The sequence below is a fragment of the Agaricus bisporus genome (assembly GCF_000300575.1).
Source record: "Agaricus bisporus var. bisporus H97 unplaced genomic scaffold AGABI2scaffold_8, whole genome shotgun sequence".
Classification (NCBI taxonomy): domain Eukaryota; kingdom Fungi; phylum Basidiomycota; class Agaricomycetes; order Agaricales; family Agaricaceae; genus Agaricus; species Agaricus bisporus.
The window spans coordinates 415950-427967 of NW_006267371.1; the positions used below are offsets into that span (position 1 = coordinate 415950).

At 46.8% G+C, this 12018-nt stretch overlaps 4 protein-coding genes across 4 annotated transcripts; 2 read left to right on the forward strand and 2 right to left on the reverse strand.

Annotated features, from left to right (window-relative positions):
* Positions 1-30: 30 nt before the first annotated feature.
* AGABI2DRAFT_119962 (hypothetical protein) lies at positions 31-1371 on the reverse strand (the record flags this gene model as incomplete). The annotated part of the gene is made up of 7 exons (XM_006463075.1): positions 31-47; positions 128-337; positions 393-540; positions 593-685; positions 742-864; positions 922-1176; positions 1231-1371. 7 exons carry the CDS (start codon positions 1369-1371, stop codon positions 31-33), a joined length of 987 nt encoding a protein of 328 aa, XP_006463138.1.
* Positions 1372-2063: 692 nt separating this feature from the next.
* AGABI2DRAFT_119963 (hypothetical protein) lies at positions 2064-3917 on the reverse strand (the record flags this gene model as incomplete). Its single annotated transcript, XM_006463076.1, has 5 exons — positions 2064-2614; positions 2669-2945; positions 3013-3110; positions 3167-3466; positions 3524-3917. The coding sequence occupies 5 exons, from the start codon at positions 3915-3917 to the stop codon at positions 2064-2066; spliced, it is 1620 nt and encodes a 539-aa protein (XP_006463139.1).
* A 3849-nt stretch (positions 3918-7766) lies between these two features.
* Positions 7767-7946, forward strand: AGABI2DRAFT_45986 (hypothetical protein; the record flags this gene model as incomplete). The annotated part of the gene is made up of 1 exon (XM_006463077.1): positions 7767-7946. A coding segment is annotated over one exon (180 nt), but the record flags the coding sequence as incomplete, so codon positions are not given.
* A 946-nt stretch (positions 7947-8892) lies between these two features.
* On the forward strand, positions 8893-9674 carry AGABI2DRAFT_144525 (hypothetical protein; the record flags this gene model as incomplete). Its single annotated transcript, XM_006463078.1, has 3 exons — positions 8893-9226; positions 9314-9470; positions 9503-9674. The coding sequence occupies 3 exons, from the start codon at positions 8893-8895 to the stop codon at positions 9672-9674; spliced, it is 663 nt and encodes a 220-aa protein (XP_006463141.1).
* Positions 9675-12018: the final 2344 nt, after the last annotated feature.

The window sequence follows — 12018 nt, forward strand, 5'->3', positions numbered from 1 at the left end:
CACTACCTAGAGAACGGCTCGTGGAAACAATCAGACATAGTAGTGACCTAGTGAAATACAAATACAAGAGATAAGAGACATCAGCTGAGCTACTAGTCAGCTTGAGTACGCTTGGTAACCGAGCTACCAAGACTCTGGACCAAAACCTTCTGATTGGTCATGGCAGAATAGTAGCGCCGAGACAAAGTTTCCAACTCGTTCGCCATTTTCAAAAGGTGGTCGGAGTTAGACAACAATTGATATTGACGAGCCTCGAGAGGAGCGTTAGCCATAAAGGCGCGATGGATCTCCTTTGTATTCAAAGTAAGGCCCTCGATTCCACCGAGGCAGAGCTTCACTACAACGAAAGTCAATACTGTGTAGCTAAGCATAGGAGGACTAAATGGACTTACAATTCTCCTCAGAGACCAAGGGGAGGTCGATAGACTTGTCAGACGCTATAGAAACCTGAACGGCGCGTTTGTAAGCCGAGCTAAAAATGTCCATGCCCGGGACCGAAGCGAAAGGGATACGTACCACTGAGGCACGGGCAGGGCTAGCCTGAAAGAGAAAAACATGAGCTTGTGACCTAGCTCAGGAGCAAAAGGAGTACCTCCAAAGTGGTAGACGTAGCTACAGAAACAGGAGCGCTACTAGTGCCAGTAATGGCATTAGAGATAGCCCCAGTATCATCGACCTGCATAGCCTAGCAAAGTCACCATGAATAATGATAACGTAGCTACAAGAAAGAAATGGACGTACGTTTTGATCTCCAGCTATAGTGAGAGGAGCGTTGCCAGGATTGAAGTCAGCAACGATAACCGAGGCATCTGAGTCAGAATCTTCAATAGTTTCCGGAGACGAAACCTTCTTGCCAATCTTACGCTGCCAGCAGGATAAGTATGGGAGGCAATAGAAACAATCTTGAATGGACCAGTTCACCTTCTTAGGAAGCGCAGTAGTTTTGCTAGCGTCGGTCGCTTTGGTGGTAGTGGCCTTCTTGGTACGACCATGGGCGCGATCGTGCTGAACGATGATGTTGCGAAGATCGTAATAAACGGATGGAAACTTGTATTTGGGATCACGTTCATTCTGCCAAGTCTCGAACATGGTCCTAGTACGGATAAGAAGCTTCTTATTGTTGTCGCTCTTGGTATTGGCCTCAGGGTCGGCCGACATGGCATTCAATAAGTTACGCTACAAAGAAAATATAAGATTTAACACTATCATGCAACGTAGCAAAGAACTTACGGCCTTAGGAATAGCATTCTCGAGACAGCCGAACGCTGCGAGATAGAGCGCCGAATTCTCCTTTCCGAGAGCGTAGCGATGATAGAAAGTAGATACCTCTTCATTGAGTTGAGTATACGCGACTTGAGTGTTAGCAGACATATGCAACGAGCAAGAGGTTCGGGAAGGAACGAGTGAGGTGGAAGAGCAATGACTACTGGTGGAGGCAGCTTCGCTAGGTACCCAGTCAATGTGACTAAGATAGGAAGACCGACGAGAAAATCCTCGTCTTATAACGATGTGTCTGCGACACCCACCACGAGTTAAGAACATAGCTACTACAACTATATGCGGTAGCTACAATGACACGGTCATAAATATCAAATATTTGACTGAGTCATAGGCTGCGGATTAGTGAACTTAGTAAGATATGAAAATCAGGAGTACGACTCGACGAGGACGTCTCTTCTTTTGGTGAAGGGGGGAAGTGAGATTAGGAGAGATTAGGAGAAAAAGAATTTTGCCTATTTTTCATAGCGAAGAACTTTTGTAGCGAAGCAATCTTAGCGAAATCTTCACTCTTGAGAAGTAAGGAGGTACAAATATCCCAATTAGGGAACTTTCTTGCCAAAAACAGTCGAAAGCAATCAAATGACACAGATATATTGATCAGGACGATGCAGAGATACACGAAACACAGAAGAACATTGTAGCATCCGATAGAAGTAAAATACGATGAAGTATCTACCCTACATGCGCGAAAGGAGCCGAGGAGAACAAGAAATGAAGCATCAGATACAGCAAGATACAGCAAGAAATAAAGCACAAAAGAGATAAGCGAAGACCGCGAAAAGCTAACCCGTCTTGTCCTTGCTTTTGTCAGAAGCCTTGGAGCTAGAACTAGCCTCCTTCTTCGCTACCTTAGCAGCTTCCTTAGCTTCCTTGAACAGACGAATAGCTTCGGCATTACGATGGAAAAAGGAATGATCGATGGGGTAACGCGACTCTCCCTCTTCGTCGGGAGTAGTGTACCACCTCCAATGGTCATCACCTTCCTGAACGGTTAGCTCGCCGAGCCACTCCAGAATAGTGCAATGGGCGGAGAAAAGATCTTGGGTAGCAGCCTCGAAGTTGCTTTGGATCTCCCGATCGTTAGCAGAGACTTCACGCGTAGCAGCAAGGTAAGCAGCTTCGAGAACTTCGTAAAAACGGTCTTCAGAATCGAAGTAGCCACCTTTGACCCAAAAAGAAGCGGGTTTGGCTGCCAAGTCGAAGGCAGTGGACAAGTCCATCGTGAGCTCCATAATAGATAGACGGGCGTTAGCTTGACATACCCGATCGTTCAATTTCGAGAGCTTCGCTTGGCTAATTGCCACCTGTGTATTGCGCATTCGACGCTTCAAATCTGAAAAGAGAAAAAAGGATTAATAAAAAGAAAGATAAAACTAAGCCGACTTACTTGAACCAGCAAGCATAGCAGCTGGTTGAACGCTCTCAGCGATAAACTGAGTAAGGCAGGGGGGCTTCGCGTGGTCGCAATGCGAAATGTGTTTCGCGTTGCAAGTATCACAAACTCCCATATTCAGGAATGGAGCGTTAGCTTTCTTGTCGTCATGTACTGGAGCTTCACTCCAGGAAGTGGGCCCGAGAGGAAAGTCACGAAATTGACGATCCCCATGGGTACAAGTAGGGAGGAAGCGTGTCAAGCAGTTGATACAGGGAGTGGCAGGAAGGTCCTGAATAAAAATAAGAGAAGGTTAAGCGAAAATGAGATAAGGCTACATGGGAATAAAAAAGACTCACAGCGACTCGAGAGAAAGCGAAGACATCGAGGATTCCAGATAAGGGGTCGCCGCCCAAAGAGAGGCCGGTAGACGTGACGAGGTCCTCCTCGCGACGAGCTTTAGAGAAAGAGAACTTAGACTGGAGATAATAAGAGAAAAAAGTGATAACTTACGACGAGCTTTAGCTTTTTTGGAAGAGCCCTCGACGTAATCCTCATCTTCATCATCGGAAATATCGATCGGCTCTTCAGCCGTAACTTTGGGCAAGGGAGCGGAGACCGGTTGACGAATCACCACAGGAACTGAAGGAACCTGTTGGGCTGGAGGAGAGAAATCCTCGCAACGACGCTTCGCCGAGTTTTGAGAGGACACGCGAGAGAGTGGAGGGACATGGATGGTTAGGGCCTCCGGAGTAGGAGACGAACGACGAGCAGGCGAACCAAAAGCCGAGTATGAAGGCGGCGGCATGGTACCTAAAAAGAAAAGAAGATATAAATTAAAAGAAATACAGTTCTAGCTAAGATACTCACCGGAGCATTGCACGGCCGCGGTACCGACAGGTCGAGGACGAGGATACATTTGCGAAGCTGAGTCCACCTCCATAGCTTGGGAAATGGAAGGAAGATCGACGGGACGAAATATGGGAGAAGCCCTAGAAGAAGGGGCAGTCAAACGTTCTGGGAGACGAGAGGAGACAGAAGCAGGAGTAGCGGGACCCGAATTTTGAGACAGTGGCGCTAAGCGAGCTTGGATGAGAGCGGCGTACTGCTCCAGGATAATGAGATCGGCAGGGGATGGAGTCGGGGCGGAAAGTACGCTCGGCGGAAGATTCAACAAGTCGTCTACCGAGATCATCATACCAGCTAGTTGCTCACGCGAGAGAAACGAAGCCATCTGGCGGAACTGAGCGAGGCTAACGAACATGATGGAAAAGAAAGAGATGATAGGACGAGTCAAGAGCTTGGGGTCGTTCTTATATAGCATGGACATTCGAACGTCATGAAACCTTGAAACGAAAGCTAGAAATCTAGAAGGGCCAGACCTTGAGGTTGAGCTAAAGAGACAACAAAATTTAGAAATTAAAGGCCTAGCTTTCAGACATGAGGACACGGTGATCTAAAGTTATGTAAAGAGATAAGCATCAGAGATCTCGGGATACGAGAGGATCGGAAGCGAAACGGGAAAGAAGCGGAAATTAACTCATAAACTCGCTACCCCGGAAAGCTAATCGAACGGTGAAGAGTTGGCAAGGCTACCAGAGGGAAAAGAAGCGAAAGCCTATAGCGAATTAACTATAAAACGAGAATTTGATAAAAACAAAAAGGAAGTTCTTTTATGGAAATTAGGAAAACATGAGGCCACGGATCTTGAAACGTGCTAAGCCCGGAATAAAGAATACCTAGATCAGAGTCCAGCAGTGACCTAATAAGCTCTTATGAATAACTCGAGGAATTACAAAGGCAGACTGAGGGCAGTCATTTCATAGTGGGGGGGAGATATCACGGCCTAAACACATTTAGCCTAGTAATCTCTCTAGCGAAGGTAGCTTTGACATAATATAAGCCTAGCTACAGCATAGAAAACCCTTCGCTACATAGAATGACTGAGAAGTGTAACCACAGGATATCTAAAGGAAGGACACTCGATCTATGCGAGCTCGCATGACAGCCATAGCTGGGGTCCCCGTAGGGAAAACTGTACCGATGGGAGAAATATGACCTTACCAATTGGAACATCAACCATTGGTCTATACGCGAAGCGAATACAACGTGTAGCTACGACGCATAAGTACTATTAATTATATTCGCGAACACGGCAAGGTGAAGGGACTTAGTCGCTACGACGGTCTGCTTACGTACCCTATGTCGCGAATAGGAAGTCCCATCATTTAACAAATTCGGACGAAGTACGCGAAGTGCCATCAAATACGAGTTCCCTTTTTGGTTATACCCGAAGTGTAGCTACGATCGTAACTAAAAATATGAAAGAGAGCTAGGAGCTACTAGGAGAAACAGAGATAGGTCAGCAGCCAGAGAAAGATTGCCCAGAAAGAGTAACCGTTAATCAGCGGATTACATGATCTCACGAAAGTGTTGAAACATGTCGAGTTAATCTCCGTGTTATTATGACCGATTACTGTTTTATATTATGTTTCACATTATGATGTTTCATTACCTTGTGCTAAACTCCTGTTCACACAGTCGAGTCATGGCATCCACATGCCTTTCTTACTCTCGCACGGACCATTACCATATGTATAAATACTATGTAGTTCTGTCCAATATGATTATCACTTCTAGTTCTCTCTTGAAGCTTCTATAAGCTTCTATATCGCTCTACTACACACTCGTACTAGTCCTCAAGCCACTTACAGAATAATGTAAGTCCACTGCACTATGTTTGCTACATAGGTCTGTCCCCAGGATCCCGCTCTGCAGGGCGGACTTTCCAACAGAAAGCTACTCCTAAAACGGGTGGTATGACTCGAAGGCTTAGTAGCTACAATAGAAAGGATGAGCAAGCTACGATATAAATAACAGAATCTTAGTAAACGTAGCGTACCTGAACCAAAATAGCTTAGAGAACCATTAGTATAAAAAGCCTGTAGATAGTGAGCGGGAGGCAAGGAAATTGACCTGCTGAAGCTCTGCAATTGTATTTCGCTACTCAGTGAATCCTATTTGTGGTGTTATCTGTGAACTTTTCCTTCGGACGCTAAGTCCAAACTGAGAATCATACAAACTTGAGAGAATTGTAATCGAAAACCAGAGAGGATTATTATCGAGACCTTGAGCTACAACTCGTTGACAGTGTGTGATAGCTTCGTGTTAGCTACTTGGATATCGCAGCTTGCATCACTTCGGTAGTGGTGTAAGTCAGTGGCCTTGTAGTTTGTCGGTATAAGTCGGTAGCTTCTCGCTAAGTCGATATCGCAGCTTATATCTACCCACATTGTTTGGTACGCATCGCCTGCCTTAGCACAGCAGCGTAGTTGAACTTCGTCGTGAACAGTCCTTCTCGAACCCCTAGATTCCTTACTCCTCGAGTAGCTACAATTGAAAAAGACCTTAAAACCCGAAAACAATCTAAAACTTTCAAAACTTCACAAAACATATCTGTCTCTATCTTGACTTCTGATTTAATTCTCCCACGAACTTATACACTGAGAACAGTTTGTGCGTTAGTGAAACCCTTTTTACAATTTTACTTCCGTAACTACTGTCACCTCTACAACAGTATCGTTGAACGACCTAGACGTTCGAGAAGCCCTTGTCAAGGCCTCTGGAGGAGAAGAGCAGCATTGGACAACAGCTGCACCCGCTGTCTTTTGGGCTGAACGAGTATAAATTCAGAAATCAACAGTGTGTCGCTGTGTCCCAACGGTGCGTGGTGTGATTCTTATCTTTTCTTTTTTAACACCCCCCAGGCTCGCTGTCGACGGGCCAAGGCACACGCTTCGTCCTCGCCGCCACCGAACATCTCCACCAGCACATCACCCACCTCACCACCCGCTTCCGCCAGCTCGAGGCCGTCGGTTGATCAATCAATCGGCGTGTAGTCGTTGAGGGGTTAAATTTATTTTTTTTCGCCCTCCAGGCCCAGCTCTCCTCCGAGCCACACCCACGACAATGACCCCGCCCCCATGTTCGAAGACCCTGCCGCCACCCAAGTCGTCGATGCCTTTGGCACCCTTTCCATCTCTACCCATGGCATCTCTCGTTTCTTTGGCCCAACAGGCGGCTCAGAGGTCCGTTCTCTTTATATCATTTCTCATCGTTCCCTCTCACCCGGGCCCTCGACAGTCCCTCCTCCTCGTAAGCACACAGCTGCTGCGCACGTCACCCAATACTCATATTCTCCCATCCAGGCCCAAATCGATCCTGCCGTCAGTCCCGCTTCAGCTCCCCTCCCTACCGATTCCCGCACCCTCCTCCCGGAACTCGCCCTCTTTTCCCAATCCTTCCCCCTCACTCCCATGGGTCCTCGCCGCCCTCACCCTTCAACCCATTCTAGAAAACCCTCGATTGTCACCATCCAAACCCTCCATCTCATGGGCATCTACAACACCATGAGTGGAAGCGATCTCAAGAGCGAGACCAGTATGGAAATGACGTGGTCCCTGATCACGCTTGCAAGCCATCTCCCCCAGACTGAAGATCTCATCGCGGCCCATGCTCTACAGCTTCGCAAACGTCCCGCCGACCTGGCCCGAGTGAAAGAGGAAACTTATCACTGACAACTTGTTTTCTCTGAGCCTTGCTTACCCTCGAGGCTATAGAGTCGTTGAGAAATATGTCCAGGGACTCATTATCAGACTCACATCTCCGCAAGCGCACAGTCTCACAACCCGAGCGAGATCTATCAACTTCGGAGGCAGAGTGTCATAGTCTACCGAAACCTTCGCAAACCTGGTTCAAATGGGACATAGAAAGGGCCGAATGGAATAATCTCATGGTTTCAACTATGCTCAAACTTCTTTTGTATCCCGCATAGTGAGTGTCCGCGGAGGGTGGTCGTGGCTTGTTTCGTATTTTGACGCACAACTTAGTTGTTCGACAGACTTTGAAGTTCATAGAAATTGGTTAGCAATTACCCATACTCTTCCCATATCAAAGTGGTGCTATGATGTAAGCACTCGTATTGAAATATACTGTAATCTTGGTGCTATAAGATTTGTGCGTTTTCTTTGACAGTTTTGAAAGCTCGCTACGCCTCTATTCGAGAATTCAACAGGAGGTATGAAAATAACACTCCGACTTCGACTTCGACAACGGATCCCTCGCCCTCGTTCGCAACTCCAGACGTGATAAGGACCTTGGTAGCAAAACGGCGCCGCAGTATTGTGGCCCCATGATCCTGCTCAGAAGAACCAAGGGTGGGTCTTACGTCCTCTCGGAACTCGATGGCTCCATTTCCAAGCTGCGCTTTGCAGCCTTTCGACTCGTTCCCTACCATCACCGCAAATCACAACGCGACCCTAGAACAACTCGACAACTATGCGCACGATGTCGATCCCGCAGACCTAGGTCATTCTGACACCCCACACCCCAACCGTCGCCTCTTTCACCAGCAGCACGCCCGTTAACCACCTCAGACTTCGTCCAACTCGCCGGCAAGCCATTGGAACACCAACCGAGCCCCAAAACTCACCTGCATGTCTAGCAGGTCCTGGTATACTTTCCTTTATGTATCTCTTTCATTCTTTTGGTCGTAGTTATACTCTCTTTTATCTCCTTATATTTCGCTCGGTTTCTGTTTCTGGCTTTAACACCTCCCGAGTTGGACGAGGCATTCAACTGCCTGCTCGCCCTTCTTTTATATTTCCTTTCATAGCGGCCTTTAGTAGTAAATGTATCCTAATCACTTGCTTCACCCCTATTCTCTCCTCTTGCCTTGCTGCCGTGCTTCTGTCCCCCCTTCTGTTTTCTCCTTCTAAACCACCGCTCATTTCTTCTTTCCTTCTCCTTACGCCTCAAACCCAAGATTGACGTAGCGAGCTTCGCAACGGGTTAGCGCTTCCCTGAAATCACGTGCCTGTATCGGTGATGTGACTCACTGCTTTGCTTTTCCTCTCCTACACACCCAAACCGCTCGTTTCTCTGTTTGAACCTCTGCTCTCCTCTATCTGTGAGGCTGATCCATGGCGTCACCCCTGCCTAATCAGTCGTACAGCTCTGGTGGAGTTGCTGAGATTCCATCTCCCCTGGCTATGCGAACTTGCTCGGACCAAAAAAGCCGTGCGTTGAGAACTGCTGGTGTTGTGACGTACTCACCCGACTCTTTTTTAAAAACAGGACCGTACACCCCTCTGTTGACCCACGTATCCCCTGGCTATATCGATTTTCTCATCACCCATGTGGCTGAAACAGCTGAGCACCTTCCTTGCAATCACGAGGACATGCAGAGTCACCTTGATCCCTCCCCCTTATCAACGGACCCTCTAGCCGCTCCCTTTAGTCTACCAGAAGGCGGTGGGCTATCCAGGCAGGAAGAAAGCAGGATGGGTGTGCAGGGCAGAGCTCTGGGTGGATCTGAGGCTGGTAGGGCTGCAGGCGAATTGGAAGAGGGAGAAATACTGGGGATCGATGGGGTAGGCCAGGGGGAAACGGGTGTAGGGGTGCCACCGTCAACAAAGACGCCCGCCCAAGGGCAACCGCAAAAGCGAAAGCTCCGGGAGGTCCTTTCCCATGAAGATCTCGCTCAGCCACTCAAATTACCAAAAGCCGGGGCTTGTTAGAACCTTGCCAGAATGTCACGGCGTCACGCTGTCACATCTGTCACATATTATATTACATAATAATTTCCCTCTGCTGCTACAGTTCGACGGAGGCTAAACTATCGGCATACTGCTAAAATGGCGCAAGCTACAGATTTACCAATTGAGCTTATCGACCTTATCTTATCTTCCTACCCCGAACATGCGGAGCAAGTACAATGGCGAAGGAGGGCAGCGGCTATAGGAGAGAGGACAGGCCGGTAGGTTGGAACCTATCGGATCATCGGTGCAGGCGGTGTGGGAGGGTAACCTTAGCAATGTGGGACTATGAGGAACAGAAGGCGTGGGTAATACAGAGATGGGGATACTGGGGACCGCGACACTGGGCAATAGCCGGATTCTTCGTACTATGCCCCTGTGATGCGATGATTGGGAATTACTTCGGGAGGTATTGGTTTGTGTGAATGAATTACCGGTTTAAGAGTTGTTTGTACTTGTGGACACTTTTATGGTTTGTTTGGTGTTGTTGACGTTTTTATGATCAAAACTATTTTCGTTTACTTGCTTCTTACTCCACTCTTCTTTTCGCATGTCAAATGTATAATTAGTTTACTTTCTCATACGTGCTTCTTTTCTCATGACAGTATATAAATAGTTACCTAGGGTAGTTGGTCTGTGCGCCATAGTCTAGGTATATAAAGTAGGAAGAAACTTGTAGAAGACTCCGTCGAGTTCTCTTAGGTTCACGCCTAATACAACTTCTGTTACTTTACTCTTAGTTCTTAAGTTCAGGTGTGACCTGTGACATCTCAGTCACAGTCGCCCTAACAAAGACGCCACTACCCCTCATCAGTGAAGTATTAGATCAACTCAAAGACGCCAAGGTTTTCAACAAATTGGACATTATCGGGGGGTATAACAACGTTCGGATACGAGAAGGAGATGAATGGAAAGCAGCATTCTTGACGAATCGCGGATTATTTGAACCAACGGTCATGTTCTTTGGAATGAGTAATTCCCCCGCCACCTTCTCACGTATGATGGCGACAATCTTTCGAGAAATGATACAAGACGGATCTTTAGCCAACTACATGGACGATTTCATCATTCCAGCAAAGGACGATGAAGAATTGGAAGCACGGACTCTACGTTTTCTCAAAATCGCGGAGAAACACAATTTATCATTCAAACGGACGAAATGCAAGTTCAATGTCTCATCAACAACGGTATTAGGAACGGTTATTGGGAATGGAAAGGCAACAATGGAAGAAGAAAAGGTCAAGGCAATACGAGATTGGGCGGTCCCTACCATGGTCAAACAAGTCGAAAGCTTTTTAGGTTTTGCCAACTTCTATCGACAATTTATCAAAAATTTCAGCACCATCGCGCAACCACTAAACGAGCTGAAATCTAAGAAGGGGGAGAAATGGTATTGGAACGATGAACAACAACAAGCTTTCGAACAAATCAAGCAAGCTATCGCCAGCGAACCGGTCTTAGCATTACCCAAGGACAAAGGACAATTCAGAGTTGAAGTAGACGCATCAAACTATGGAACAGGAGCAGTACTATCACAGGAACAGGAAGACAAATGGCACCCAGTCGCCTTCATGTCGAAAACATTATCTGAAGCCGAACGAAACTACGAGATCTACGACAAGGAACTACTAGCTATCATAAAAGCTTTGAAACTATGCGACACTACCTATTGGACGCAAAGGAACAATTTGAGATATGGACAGATCACGAGAACCTCAAATATTTCCGAGAACCTCAAAAGCTCAACGCTCGACAATGTTAGGGCGACTGTGACTGAGATGTCACAGGTCACACCTGAACTTAAGAACTATAGAGGAGAGTGACAAAAGTTATATTAGGCGTGAACCTAAGAGAACTCGACGGAGTCTTCTACAAGTTTCTACCTACTTTATATACCTAGACTATGGCGCACAGACCAACTACCCTAGGTAACTATTTATATATTGACATGGGAAAAGAAGTACGTATGGGAAAGTAACCTAATTATACATTTGACATGAGAAAAGAAGAGTGGAGTAAGAAGTAAGTAAACAAAAGTAAATTGATCATAAAAACGTCAACAACACTAAACAAACCATAAAAGTGTCCACAAGTACAAACAACTCTTAAACCGGTATTCTACTCACACAAACCATTGATGCCCGAAGTAGTTACCTAACAACGCATCACACGGACATAGTATGAAGAACCCGGATAGTTCCCAATACCGAGCCCCCCACGCTGACCACCTCTGTATTACCCACTCTTTATCCTCCTCCGCGTCCCACATTGCTAACGTCGTTCTCCCGCATTCCCTACACTGATGGCCTGATAGGCGCCAACCTACCGGCCTTGCTTCTCTCCCTATAGCCGCTGCCCTCCTCCGCCATTGTACTTGCTCCGCATGGTTCGGAGGTAGAAAAGAAAAGATAAGATCGATAAGCTCAATTGGTAGATCTGTAATTTGTGCCATTTTAGCAGTATGCCGATAGTTTAGCCTCCATCGAACTGTAGCAGCAGAGGGAAATTATTACATAATAAAATATGTGACAGATGTGACAGCGTGACGCCGTGACATTCTGGCAAAGTTCTAACAGACAAGCAAGATGGTACCTCATGCTACAGGAATACGATTTCCTTCTACGACACATTCCTGGGAAGACGAACACCAAAGCAGACATCCTGTCGAGACTAATCAAACCTGACACATCTACGACAACCAAAGGAGTAGAAATGTTCAAGGAGAGATGTTCATCCGAAGACTTGAGAATCATTCCCATCTATGACGTC